General features: G+C 42.1%; 2 protein-coding genes across 2 annotated transcripts in view; one reads left to right on the top strand and one right to left on the bottom strand.

The window, feature by feature from the left end:
* The window catches only part of LOC117461967 (zona pellucida sperm-binding protein 3-like), a 526,690-nt gene that overhangs the window by 41,600 nt on the left and 471,264 nt on the right, over window positions 1–13,826 (top strand). The window lies entirely within an intron of this gene.
* Window positions 1–13,826, bottom strand: part of rem2 (RAS (RAD and GEM)-like GTP binding 2) — a 50,586-nt gene that overhangs the window by 20,506 nt on the left and 16,254 nt on the right. The window contains exon 4 of the mRNA XM_034105098.2: window positions 2,340–2,517. Within this exon, the coding sequence (XP_033960989.1) occupies window positions 2,340–2,517 (178 nt within the window). The remainder of the gene's footprint in view (window positions 1–2,339; window positions 2,518–13,826) is intronic.

A 13,826-nucleotide genomic window follows, 5' to 3' on the forward strand; every position in this document is an offset into this window, starting at 1 on the left:
GGATTTGTTCTTCATGGCTTGTGTCTGGTCAGAAGCAAACACAGCGTTTGCGAAGCCCCTTGCCCTCCTCCTGTTAGCCCTTCAGTTGTCACACTGCACATACTGTACTTCTAAGGTTCAAAATACCTTTAATCAACGAGTTTTGTTGGATGTCACAGATAATGATTTTGGCTTGGGTTGCTGAAGAGTAAACTTCCGCAAATCCAATAAACAGCAGGACAGGACTGTTGATGATGCAACTGGGACCAACTTACAGTAGAGAAAAACTTTAGTACTGTTGGGGAAATATTTTCCAAGGCCCATAACTTTGACCCAGTTTATCAGTTCAAACTGTCCTGACTGAGCACACGCACCTCGTAACCTTGGCTGCTGTGCTCTCAGTAGGGATGCTCCGATCGATCGGTCACCGATCGATATCGGCCGATAATCACTCTTTACCGATCGATCGGTGCTCTCTAAACATGCCGATCGCGAGAGTCAATCGCATGACGTAAAATACATGACACCTTTCTCTGTGTGCGGCAAAACAAGCTCGCCAAAATGGCTTCACCGGTCTGGCATTATTTTAAGGTGTCTGAAAAAGACAGTAAAATAGCAGAATGCAACGTGTGTGAAGCAGAAATCCTGCAGCTCCGCCCGCCGGACCGGTGAGCGGAACGAAACACACAAGAGTTAGACCTAACACACTTAGCTATTTTATCTACCTCTGGAACAAGCTAAACTAGTTATAAATATATGTATTCTTCACTGTCGGGTCACTCATTACTGGATCAGTGAGCTGCATGAGATACTGACTGGCTGTCAGGAGAAGGAGAGAGGGGGAGAGAGAGAGGGAGAGAGGAAAAGAGAGCGCTTCCGCTCATTTCCCCGTGTTATTATTATCCAAAGTGAATGTTAACTTGAATAATGTACATCATTTGAATGTAATAATTAAGTTGATTGTTGTTTGTGGAAGCTCCAGTGAATGAGCCCCATTAACTGAGTTCAAACATCACTTTAAATGGAAGATTTAAAGTGATCTTCCATTTAGGCCCCGCCCACTCGATCGGATCGGCGATCGGTATCGGCCGATACTGATTCCAGCGTTCGGCCCCGAAATTGGCGATCGGAGCATCCCTAGCTCTCAGTGTTGTGTCTCCCTGTTCCTGCCTGTTGGCGTCAGCTGATAGAGGTGTTATGATTCTATGTTCCTGCCTGTTGGCATCAGCTGATAGAGGTGTTATGGTTCTATGTTCCTGCCTGTTGGCGTCAGCTGATAGAGGTGTTATGGTTCTATGTTCCTGCCTGTTGGCGTCAGCTGATAGAGGTGTTATGGTTCTATCTTGTTATGCAGCATGTTGATGATTCTCTCTGAACTAGCTAAATACATGGGTCTTGGGTAGAGTTCTTCAGAATTGACGTGGCAACTCTACCGTGAAGTCAGAACCTCTGGCTCTTGGACTTGTGATGTGAATTCTCCAGCCGAAGCTCCAAATAAACCATCAGTGTTTGACATCAAAGCTCCTGCTCTTCCCGTGTCTCTTTCCTGAGTCGGTGACTCCCACTGCATTGCTACACAGAAGTTTCCCTTACAAGTACAAAATGTTGGTTTTTTTGCTCCAGTCCCACAAAATAAGGGCTTTTACCATGAAAGTAAAGCTAGGTTAGGTTCCATTTTTTAGATAGTGAACAAGTTAGCTAAAACCCAATGGACTCAAAGATGAACTGATTAGCTTTTATTGGTTATTATTTTTATTGGTTTTATTAAGGTCTCTGTGACCTCATCTCCATCCCATTCTCATGAACGCAATGTTTAAGGAATGTCTTGAGAACACTTCAGATTTTCTACAAATATCCATCTGAACTCAAGGATGAACTTATTTGAATTCTGAAGGTCACTGTGACTTCACAAAACATGTTTTTTGACCATAACTCAAATAATGATACGCCTATTAAGTCAATTTCACACAAATGTCAGATCGGATAAGATGAATAACTGATACATTTTTTGCAACTTGACTGGATGGCGGTGGCCTTTTGGCACAAGGCAGTAATTCTAGTTGCTTGTGTTTTTGTGTAGCCATGCGGGCATGGCTACACAACACCGAGTTGGACATATAACGTTATACGAAAGAAGAAGAAGAAGAAGAAGAAGAAGTGTTTTTGTTTTGGAAAGGTTAAAAAAAGACTCTATCCATAATTAAAATACTGAGTACCTCGCTTCAGGTTGCAAATAAATCAATAGCTTGACGTAGATAAACCTGACAAGCCTATATGGTTGCTAAGCTTTGGTTGGACAATCGCTGTTCAGGGGGAGGGGTATGCATATGGTAGGTACACATTACAAACACTGTACTTACCCTCTGAGCTGATTTCACGGGAGCGGACAAGGTCACTCTTGTTGCCCACCAGGATGATTGGTGTGTGTGGCTGGGACTCCCTGAGGAGGAGGCGGAGCTGGGCGGTGCGGTGGAAACTTCGCCTGTCAGTCACTGAGAAGACCAGAATACACACATCGCACTGTAGAGTGGACAGGTCCTGGGGATACAAAGACACACACACACATACACATGAATAAATCAACACGAACAGTTTGCATATAAGTAGAGGTCCGACCCGATGACAGCCGTATAGGTGTGGGATGTCAAGTAGCTACAGATCGTTTACATCCCATTAACAAATTGTCCTTGAACCAAAGGGCTCATTAATAAAATGTGATAGAATGGTAAATTGGGTTCCATATAGCCCTTTCCAATTTTTAAGACCCCTCAAAGGGCTTTCACATAAACAAATCAGCATTCACCCAATCACACACAGAGGCTGCCATACAAGGTGCGACCTGCTCAGAGAGACTAACATGCACACACTGTTGCCATGCCATCGGGAGCTAATTGGGGTCAGTAATCTCGCCAGACGTATACATCGATATGATCGGACCCCGACATTCTGCATGGACAACCACTCTAACTTACAGCAACAGAATGACAGAAACATCTGAAGGGTGTACTTTATGTTGGATTAGAACACTGAGGGTAAATCACAGCATGATGAAGAACTGATTTTGAGACTTCTTTTTGGCGACTCACAGGGGGGTGCAGGCATTTGTTCCCAGTAAAAAAAGGTGGCAGCGGGATTGAAAAATCCCAGAGAGCCTAAACTAAATCTATACTGCCAGGAAGCAAAGGCGCAATAAAAAGACTGAGCAAAATGTATTTGTTCATATATTCCTGTTTAGGCACAATGGCCGCAGTCTTTTTTAGGCCTGCTTTATCCATTTCCTTCAAACGGTGAAGATGTATCAATGTTGTTACCGGCTGCTAGTTCAACAGTTACTGTATATTTGTGTTCACTTTCTTCATCATGCTGCTTCATACCATGGATGTGTACTTATTTGAATTTATTTGAATTGACTTGTGCTGCTTTTTAATTTAATATGTTAGTCTACTAACTCTGTTTTTGCCTCTTTATCACTGTCCCGTTGCTGTTAATCGTTTAAGACACCTTATTATGCTTTTCTGGGATTTTCCATTTCCTGTGTTATATAGGTTTTTGTGCATGTAAATGGTCTGCAAAGGCTAAAATCCCAAAGTTCCCTGCAAAGGGAGTTTCTCTCTCCCTGCCTGATACACCTTCATAACATTGTGACATCACTATGTAACACACTTCTATTGGCTAGAGCTCCAACACATTGTACGAGACATGCCAAAGGGCGGGACATTTCCGACACATCCGGTTGACCAATCACAGAGCCGACCAGCTAACCATTCAGAGCAGACTGGGCTCTGGTTTCAGACATAGGGTGAAAAGAGGTGCTGCAGCACAGGCAGTATGAGAAAAATATAGCACGTTTTAAACATTCAAGCATGTAAACAAATATATAGGCACAAAATACAAATATGATAATCTTTTAAACCTGAAAATGTAAACGACGCAGTAACAGATTGTGACCCTCAATGTGTTAGTCTTATGCAACGCTTAAAATAAACAATGTATTGAAACTATATTGAAACTGAAACTATATTGATTCCTCCCTGAGTCCTTGTTTTCTCGCATTGGAGCACAGTGCTAAAGCAAACAGTGGGCACTCAGGTTTTTACCACCGTCCCATGAGAGGACGCAGAGGAGTCTCTGCTTAACTGGACTTTACGGGCGACACGCTTTACTTTGAATCTCCTGACCCTTTTAACAGTGTCCACGGAACATCCCACTGGGGCTTCCTGTCACAGAGGCATAACTAGCCCAAGTGGCTCTAGCTGAACCAGCAGCTTAGACTGCCTGGGACCATCTTTGTCCTCTCTCGCTTTCTCAACCTGATTCTATCAGACGCATTTACATTTGACTGAAGGTGGGTGTTAAATAGGTCATGGAAAGTTTCCCCTGGCAAAGCTTGAGTCATAAAGTCATAATATCAAATGAGCCTGGCCAAATCCCTCCCAGCTGATCATTTGTTGACCTTATTATTTATCAGTCAAAGGGTCTGCTAATTTGCTGAGTGATATTAGTAGCAGGGACTTTATGCCATATGCTTTGGGGTTTAGTGAAATGAATTCCCTGTGGTTGTGAACTGTGGAGTAAAATGCAATCCAATTTTGGATTTAAGTCTGAAGCCTGTGGTCATGAGGATTAGGGAGGCACCATTTGTGTCTCACAGTATTGAAGCTTTTTATGTGACTCAATGTCTTTGTTCAGAAAAGAACATCCACCTTTCAGATCCTTATGCTCCCCTTAAAGCTGCACCCAATAAAGAACTTTATGGACAATAAGCCGAATGACCTTTTAGTCAAGCATTAAGCTGCTTAACAGCCAGCTGTTTCCCTTTGGAGTAGGATCAAATGAATGTTCCCATTTGACTGAATATCGTACTTGTATTAATAAGCGGCAATTCACTTTGAATAAATGCTAAATTGTCTGTTGGAGGTGTAAAGCTAACCTAAAGTAAAACAGTAACGTATAAGGTATGAGTCAATGTTATTGTATATTTAACATATACCTTAACAATGACACATATACCTTAAACGTTACTCTTTCAAAATGCCTTTGAAGACGCATGACTCTGAATACATGCCAAAATAGTCTGTTGGATATATGTAAATCGGCAACTGCTAGCTCGCTAACATGTATACAGTATATGTTAGCAATCAAGCAGTTTCCTACTTATACATGTAAATGTTTGCAACAGTAACATTTAAAGTAAAACAGTTACTTATATATGTCAATGTAAAGGTATAGGCATTATGTTAGCTAACTTGCTAACATATACCTAAACATTAACATATACGGTACTCTTTTAAAATGTCCTTAAATATATTTGAAAGTTAGATACAGAAAATGTGTTCCATTGTTGTTGTTGACACTGTCACGTTTTATCTGCCTTAGCCTCCGAGATAACTATTATAAGGTTGTTTTATGTCTTCAACATTGCTTGCTCTCGCACACTCATCATGACCTTTTATCATTTTAAAAGCCTTGGCATCACCACTACTACTTTCAGTTTCTTTGTATCTAGCAATGGAGGTCAGTGGCTTCGAAGAGGTTAAAACAAAAGTAATGTTATCTTAAGTTGGGGCACAATCAATACAAACCATTTTTCTCCTGAAGACAGAAATCTGAAACCAGACTCCACACAGGAGCATACATACAGGAACAACCTTTTTATATCCATATGGGTTTTATTGTGAAGCACAGACTATAACTGTAGTCTTAAATCTAAACTGTTTTATGAGGCAATACAATAAAATAAAGTTTATATTACAGCCTAGATCTCAAAGGCTTTTTGCTTGACTTAGCTGTCGATATGCTCAGAGGTAATTCTATTTGAAGCTTTTATCCATCACTTTCCATTCTGTTATTCCGAGAAATACAATCAAGTTTTATTTCAACTGACAACACTCCTCTAGAGCCATAAATACTGGTGACTAAATATACAGACATGTTATTCCCACCCTATAACTCGATCTCTTTGTATGCGTGAGTGCCTGATGCCCCTGTCCTACATCCACAGCCCCTAAGGTAAATCCTTGCCCTCCAGAGAGTTTCAGGTGCCAGAAAAATGCACGTGTCAAGCAGCCAAGTTGTATCGGATGAGACCCTGAAGCAGGAAATTCATAGGGAGCGCCTTGGCACTCTTTCTGTTTGACAGGGCACAGGAAGAGACAGGGAGCAGAGAAAGAAGGAGGGAACGGAGCCATTGGCATGGAAGGAAGCTCTTCCACCTGTCACTGTCTGATTTAGGGGATGAGGAGGAAAAGTAGAAAAAATAAGACAGGAAGAGAGAGACAGAAAAATTGGGAGGCACTTAGCGTTGTAAGCAAAGAAGTACAAACGGGTAGTTGACATTGATTTGGAGCGAGTACTTGAGGAGAAAAACTGTGACCAAATAAATACACCCTTCTGTGAAAAGGAACAGTGCCAACTCTCTCCCTTTTCCTCTCTTTCTTTCTCTCGGTTAAGCAGCTCCTCTCTGTTGACAGAGAGCAGGCCATCTGTCAATACCTACTCCCCCCACACACATTCATATGGACCAAAACAAAAGCAAAGCCCATAGAGTCATATACTAATGATATGCAAATACATCAATACCAAAATACCAATTAAATCATCTTAATAACAACAAACTCATCTGGTTTCCCAGGCCATTTCCTGATTGGCCTCCTGCGGTGCATTCCTAAACCTCTAAAACACATTTGAAATAAACAATAATACAATACTATTAAGATACCCAGTAGCTGCATAAAATGTAAATACAATGATTAGCTAAAATGATTTAAATGCTTTTCCCTTAAACTTTAAATTGCAATAGAAAAAGATGTTATACTTTCAATGTTTCCAAAATCCATGTTTGTAAGTTTAAGAGCCTACAATGATACAATGATACAACAGGGAGCTTCCAGCTTTGTAACTGAAATCTGGGGGAAGGCATTTCCTGTTTACTTCTGATTTGTTTAGTGAAAGAACCCTAGACTGTATATAAATAGTAGCGGAGTCACCATGACAATGTGTGTGTGGTCTAGTGTGTTGAAGCCTTGAGTTTGGCATGTTGGGTTTCACATCTTCTTTTGAATTACCACAAGTGACAAGAAAGACTGCCGCAACCCAAACCCTGAATAAGACATTTTTGACCAATTTTCTTTCAACCAAAATGTGACAATGAGTTTTCATGAACTGAAAACAGATTATTAGGGTTAAGGATTAGGTTTAGGGTTAGGGGTTTGTTAGAAAACAACAACACCACCGTGGTCGCAACATAATTACAAAGTCCAACATCAATAAATGATCATCACGCCGTATGGTGCAACCTTAAACTCATTAGGAACATGTTTACTGGGCTAATAAATCAAGTGAGAAATTGGGCCATTTTCTGGCTTGGGGAATAGATAATATTTGGGTTTCTCGATCAGGACAAAAGAAAAGTCTCTATTTTTCCTTACAGTTACTTACAATAAGATGTCATCAGATTGCTTGTAAAACATGTTCAATACATTTTTCAAATACAGAACGATCTATTACAAAGCACATGCTTATACATTACAGCACTTTTTTTAAATGCAGAAGGTGGAAACCTGCATTTTTTAAAAATAATCTGTATTAAACTAAAACAGCATTTGAAACTTTACCATTCTGGAAGGTAGGGGGAAAGAAACAGGTTACATTACTTTTGTGATACTTAGAATAGGTTTCTGATTACATTTTGTTTACAGGTTATTAGTAATTGCAATGGATTACATATTTGAAGCAACCCTCCCAGCCATGGCCATTTTCTCAGACTTCTATACAACCAAACTCAACTTTGCAACCAGTGGAGTCGACCCTGCTGGTTATTAGAAATGATGTCAATCCAAGGCACTTGCGTATTGGCTTCACTTGCGAGATGCAGATGAATTGAAATGCCTATGTGAGAACCATCCAAGATCCAACATCAACATGGATAGTGGGGACACAAATCAAAAATCTGGTGGAAAGCCTTCCCAGTAGAGTAGAGCCTGTTATAGCATCAGATTAATGCTCATAGTTATGAAATATGTTTTCCAACAAGGCTATAATGTTCAGATGTCATTCATTTTCCCATCTAGTGGTCTAATATCAACTCAGATTATTTAAATTGTAGGGCTAATTTCACACAAAAAAGATCCCTACCACTGCTGGCTCTATTGAAAGTATGAATCAATTCAGTTGCTTTGGGCAACATCTTGGAACGTCTCTGCCAAGTGGTTTATATCGTTGCCCATCTTTTTTTAGAACTATCTTATGAACGGCTTTACTTTCAAGAAAATGCCACTTAAAAAAATTGGACCATATCAACCTAGCAGGATATTGGCAGCACTCTTCAAAATCGTGCCTGAACATAAATTCAACACTTCGGGACTGTAGTTTCTGTTTTTTTTGGCTTACATACTGTAAATATCCACAGAGACATATCGGCTGATATACGGTGCAGATGTGATGGTGGAGCTCTAATTACCAGTGTGCTGCAGCTTCTCACTCTGCTTCTCACAGTCTAGGGCAATAATTCAGGCTTTCAAACACCATGATAAACAGACAGAGACCTTTCTATTCCACTGATAAAAAAGGGTCCCAAACCAGGCTTTCTCAGAACTAATTGTATACAACTTCCTGTTTCGGGTGCAGATGGAGATAAGAGAAATACATCCAACAAAACCTGACAGAAAGCATGGTTTCCAACCTTGCTTTTATCAGTGCCACATACAGACGGAATTGTCTTTAATGGAAGAAGATTTATCATGGTTTGTTCAGGACTAACTAAACATTTGATTTTCCTATGTTTCGCTAGCTTCTTATACCACAAAACACATTATACACACATACATTATCATGCACTCTGAAACACGCTCGCAACGACTTGCTAGAGCCAGGCACAACATCAGTAACCATTAGCAGTGAGGACAATGAATCACTTATCAAGCATCATTTGCATAACATGCTGTGGCTCCGCAAGCACTCTAACTATTATGTCTTCAATTTGAAAAATACAGCATTTGGCCACATTTGTGTGCACAACATGCTCCCCATTGCCTTGAAAACAACAATTGTGCAGAACAGGATACATAACCAAAGAAGGTTACGGTCTTTACATGGAAACAAAAGGTCGAACACATCCCCTCCTGCTTGCACAAACATCCACAGATAAATACGCTAATACTAATATTTTTCATTTTAAAAGCTAGCAGGTGCTATCGCGTATATATGCTTCTTTGGCTTTTCATCTGTCTGACTCCCTGTCAGAGCAGGCGGATCAAGGAAGAGACAGTGTTGCCAACTCCATAGTAAGGAAAGTAGCTATTGGCTGTCCGAAAAGTCGCCAGAAGTCACTAAAAGACGTCATCGCCTAATTTGCATATCCTGTAATGGCGGTAAAAAAACGTTCCACCCCCTTCAAGGATCAAAACTTGAAACCATCAGAGTAAATCCAGACGACAGTAGATCAGAACAGACCCGGCGCCAGAACAAATCTAACGGGCATATGATTTTCATGGGAGGGCACACAAAACCGTCACCTGCTGCGGGCCTGCGGCACAATATATCAAACAGCAAGGCCAACAGCATTGCGTAAAGACGCACACTCGCAAACACATACACAAATAAAGGGCAACATTGAAACTACTTGTGAAACATTGTGTGCGTGGCAGCACAGATACTGGTAAATCACGAGCAAGGCACACTGGTTAAGGATGGCAGCTTCCTCATCGTTGCACTCGGAGAGAAATAGTAGAGACGAAGACAATTAACTGCTGTTAGTTCTATTATCACGGCATGTGCATGTCGTGAGAGGTGTACGTTGCTGTGTGGGGAATGCTTTCCATTATTTTGGCCAACTCTGCATCTTTGTACTGCAGCGTATACTCCAACAGCGATAGGAAGAGCCCACTGCCTGACTCGGACATGCTGTGGAGTGCATCGTGGTCACCTCTGAGAGGGAGTTGGTTGACAGCTAAAAAAGCTACAATATCAACGACAGCTGACACGTAATAACGGTTCCGTGTCAGCTGATCTGCACCAAAGTACTAATTTCCTTATTTGTTTCCTCGCGTATCTGTCTCTCTCTCCGCAAACTCTCACATGAAATGTGTTCTTTTGATGCGGCATGCCTTAGCAGTCCTTTATCAGTCTGTAATGCGTGTTTCCAGTAGCAAAAACCTTTGACAGTAAAAGCCGCATCAGATGAAGACGTAGGCCTATTCACTTTAAACTGTCTACAGGGGAAACAAAAGGCTGCGTCTGCTTTTAACGAATCTTCAAGCCATGGTCTGTTGTGTACCATGCAGTGGCAAAAGTGCGCTTCTTTCCTGAAAACAATCTCCCCGGATAACGATCCAGTTTCACCTGGTTGGGTTTATTAACCCCAAGATCATCTGGGGCTGTTGGTCTTTGAGCGGTTGCTGGCCCAATAGTACCTGTTGATGTGCTGCAAGGTAGCGTCTGTGGAGGAGGAGGAGGAGGAGGAGGAGGAGGAGGAGGAGGAGGAGGAGGAGGAGGAGGAGGAGGAGGAGGAGGAGGAGGAGGAGGAGGAGGAGGAGGCTGAGGCTGGCGGGTGTGATACAGGGTGTGGCAACGCAGGTGCTGATGGTATATAGGGGCACAAGGAGCTGTGCCTCGGAGGACAGCTCGCAACTGAGCCCCGGGGTTTGCCGAGGTCAAGCTTGTGACATTAAGGCGTGCTGCTGCAATGGCAGGTGCAGGGTCGCCAGCAGCTGCATCGGCTGCAGCTCTTTCATCACTATTTCGTTTTAATAAATCCTTAGACCTTTTAAGCCAATTTCTGATGTCCATTTTGTAATTCAAACAGAAATGGGAGTCTACAGAATGCACAATAAACAAATCCAGAATAGGCGGCAGAGTGTGACGCTGTGATTGGTCTAAATGTGGACGAATCACAAATCACAACAGACACATGAATTTATTTGAGGTATAGCCTGCGATTTTTTGTTTTAGTTACTACAGTATCGGACATCACATACATCGTAGCATAACAGTTCACAGTTTATTTATAATTTTAAAAATATATATTTTTTAATTTTTATAAGTAATAAAAATTGTGTTTATTGGGAGAGGGCAGGAATGTCAAATCTCTGCCCTCTCACGGCGCCGGGCATGGATCAGAAATGTAGAAAAGTAAAAAGTAGAAATAGTTTTAGTAGTTTTTAGTAGAAATCTCCCTTACAATAAAGGCAGTATGCCCGTGTGTCATCTCCAATAAATAGCTTCAACCATCCTTTAAACTCAGTGTTTGATTCCCACTCCTTTCTGTACTTTTGTGAATACAGTTTACTCAGAGACTGTGACATGATGACCTGCTACGTGGATGTTTAGCTTGTCACAGAGAGTGGCAGAGAGGCACACACAGTGAACGAGGTGATTAAGTGACTGTTACATTTAAATCCGGCTCAAAACCAGGACGGCTTGGCAGTTGGCGCATGCACAATTTATTTGCAGTCTCGACCTATGGTCTCGACGCGGGAGGGTGTGGCTGTCTCCTCTCTGCTCTGACTGCTGCGGGAGGCAACTGAGCGCCTGTGAGTACTATGGGAGGGCAGATTGGCTCACGGCAGCACCCGCGGCTCGTTAACTGCAGAACAATACGCGAGTCTCCAAACACCAGAAAAGTCCCTAATAACACCATTACAAGTCGTTAGATTAGTCGTTGGTCGGTTTTGACCAAAATAAGTAGCTGGAGTGGAGTGTTTGGAAAGCCCCCCGAATTTAACGACAAAGTCGCCAAGTTGGCAACCTGATGAATGACGGGAAGGAAGGAAATACAGGAAAAGGGAAGGAAGAGGAGATGGAAGAGCACCTTGCTCTCGTAGCTAAGTCAAAATCTGATAATAGTATGACGAGGCCCGAGGGTTAGTGCAGATGGAACTAACTGATTAAGTGGGTTTGTTATTTTTCTCTCACTTACTTTTTCTGCACAGAGACAACGCTTCCCTAAGGAAATATATCACTAAGACCATCTGGCCTGCACTGGCTAACACACATTCATGACACACACACACACACACACACACACACACACACACACACACACACACACACACACACACACACACACACACACACACACACACACACACACACACACACACACACACACACACACACACACACACACACACACACACACACACACACACACACACACACACACACACACACACACACACACACACACACACACACACACACACTATGTAAGCCGAGCACAATGACCAAGAATGACCACATCAACACGAAGAAACTCAGCTGACCTAACAGCACATACATGGTGCAACGTGCAGACTTGCATGCCATGACTCCCAACCACCACACACACACACACACACACACACACACACACACACACACACACACACACACACACACACACACACACACACACACACACACACACACACACACACACACACACACACACACACACACACACACACACACACACACACACACACACACACACACACACACACACACACACACACACACACACACACACAGGAGGGTGGTGTAGTTAGCGTCACAGCATGACCCAGATACAGGCTTTTTAATACGACGGCATGTGGTGCCTCCACCCTGCTAAAGTGTTCATTAGCAAATCCCAGAATCCCTACCAGTCCCAGCGAGGCTGTTCTGTAGTTGTTTTCTGACCCACCTATCGAGGGAGGATAAACAAGGATTACCTCCAGGTCAAGAGTAAAAAGTTATTAACCTTTTGTGTGGGGTCACTGATCGTAAAGTTGTGTCCTAATTTGAAAACACAAGCAAACTTGAATGTAACCCTCTTACTGGGTTCTAGTATGTTTCTCCCTCCAGTGCTTTGAACTGTACACATGGGGACTACTCAGGTTCAACCTTATTACTGTTGCAGTTTGAGTTGTACAAGTTGTAGATAGGAGTTTCAGGAAAAGTTTGTTATTAAAGATTTCAATGTTCTGGGTGAATATTTAGCAGAATTTTAACATGTGGATAAATACTCTCACTAGATTTTCTTGATGAGACTTAACAAATCACAATAAAAAAAAACAAGATCAAGCTAAATGTAAATTGAAATGCTAAAAGTCTCTTTAGGGTGCTAACAATCCTAGCACTATTATCGGATGCAGTGTTTCCCACAGATCTGAAATATACTTGGGGGGGTGGTGGTAGCGGGAGGGGGAGTTGAGGTGACGTGCCTTTGTGACGTGCAACAACATTAACATTAACCTTTATGTTGGTCGCTTGTTAGCAGACCCTTCACGCGATGGCAGAGCGAACAGGTACAGGCAGGGCCCTATAGTTTAAATCTACTACCCACTAATAACATGGGTTACTATTTAAAAAAAAATGGTAAATGTATTTAGGAACCTATCCATGTGATTTTAAGTGGGCGTGGACCTCAAATCCTCTAGGGGGGTCCGGGGGCATGCTCAGAATTTCAATAGCTTACCATTAAATGACGAATATACCTTTCTGTCTGTGATGTTTTACAAATCAGATATTATTTAGCGATTTGTTTTTGCATGTTTAACTGGGAATGTTTTCATGTTCGCTGATTGGATGTTTTAGCCGCAATGCACGTTGGGATATGGTGTTAATGCGATATGAAATCCTAAAAACATTTCTGAGTTTAGGATGGCTAATGCGATATGATATCCGAAAGAAAATTCAGAGTTTAGGATGGCCGAAGACACTACACTACCCATAATCCCCAGCTATCGTTTGGGACTACAGTCCCGTTGACAAACCCCGTGATGTTGCGCCAAGGTTACGCCGAGCGTCAAGCTCTTTGAAATGGAACAAAACCACGGCAGACTATTCAAAACTGGACTCGAACGCCCCCCGAGAACTACACATGCTGG

Source organism: Pseudochaenichthys georgianus, chromosome 17 (assembly GCF_902827115.2).
Source record: "Pseudochaenichthys georgianus chromosome 17, fPseGeo1.2, whole genome shotgun sequence".
In the NCBI taxonomy this organism is placed as follows: Eukaryota; Metazoa; Chordata; class Actinopteri; order Perciformes; family Channichthyidae; genus Pseudochaenichthys; species Pseudochaenichthys georgianus.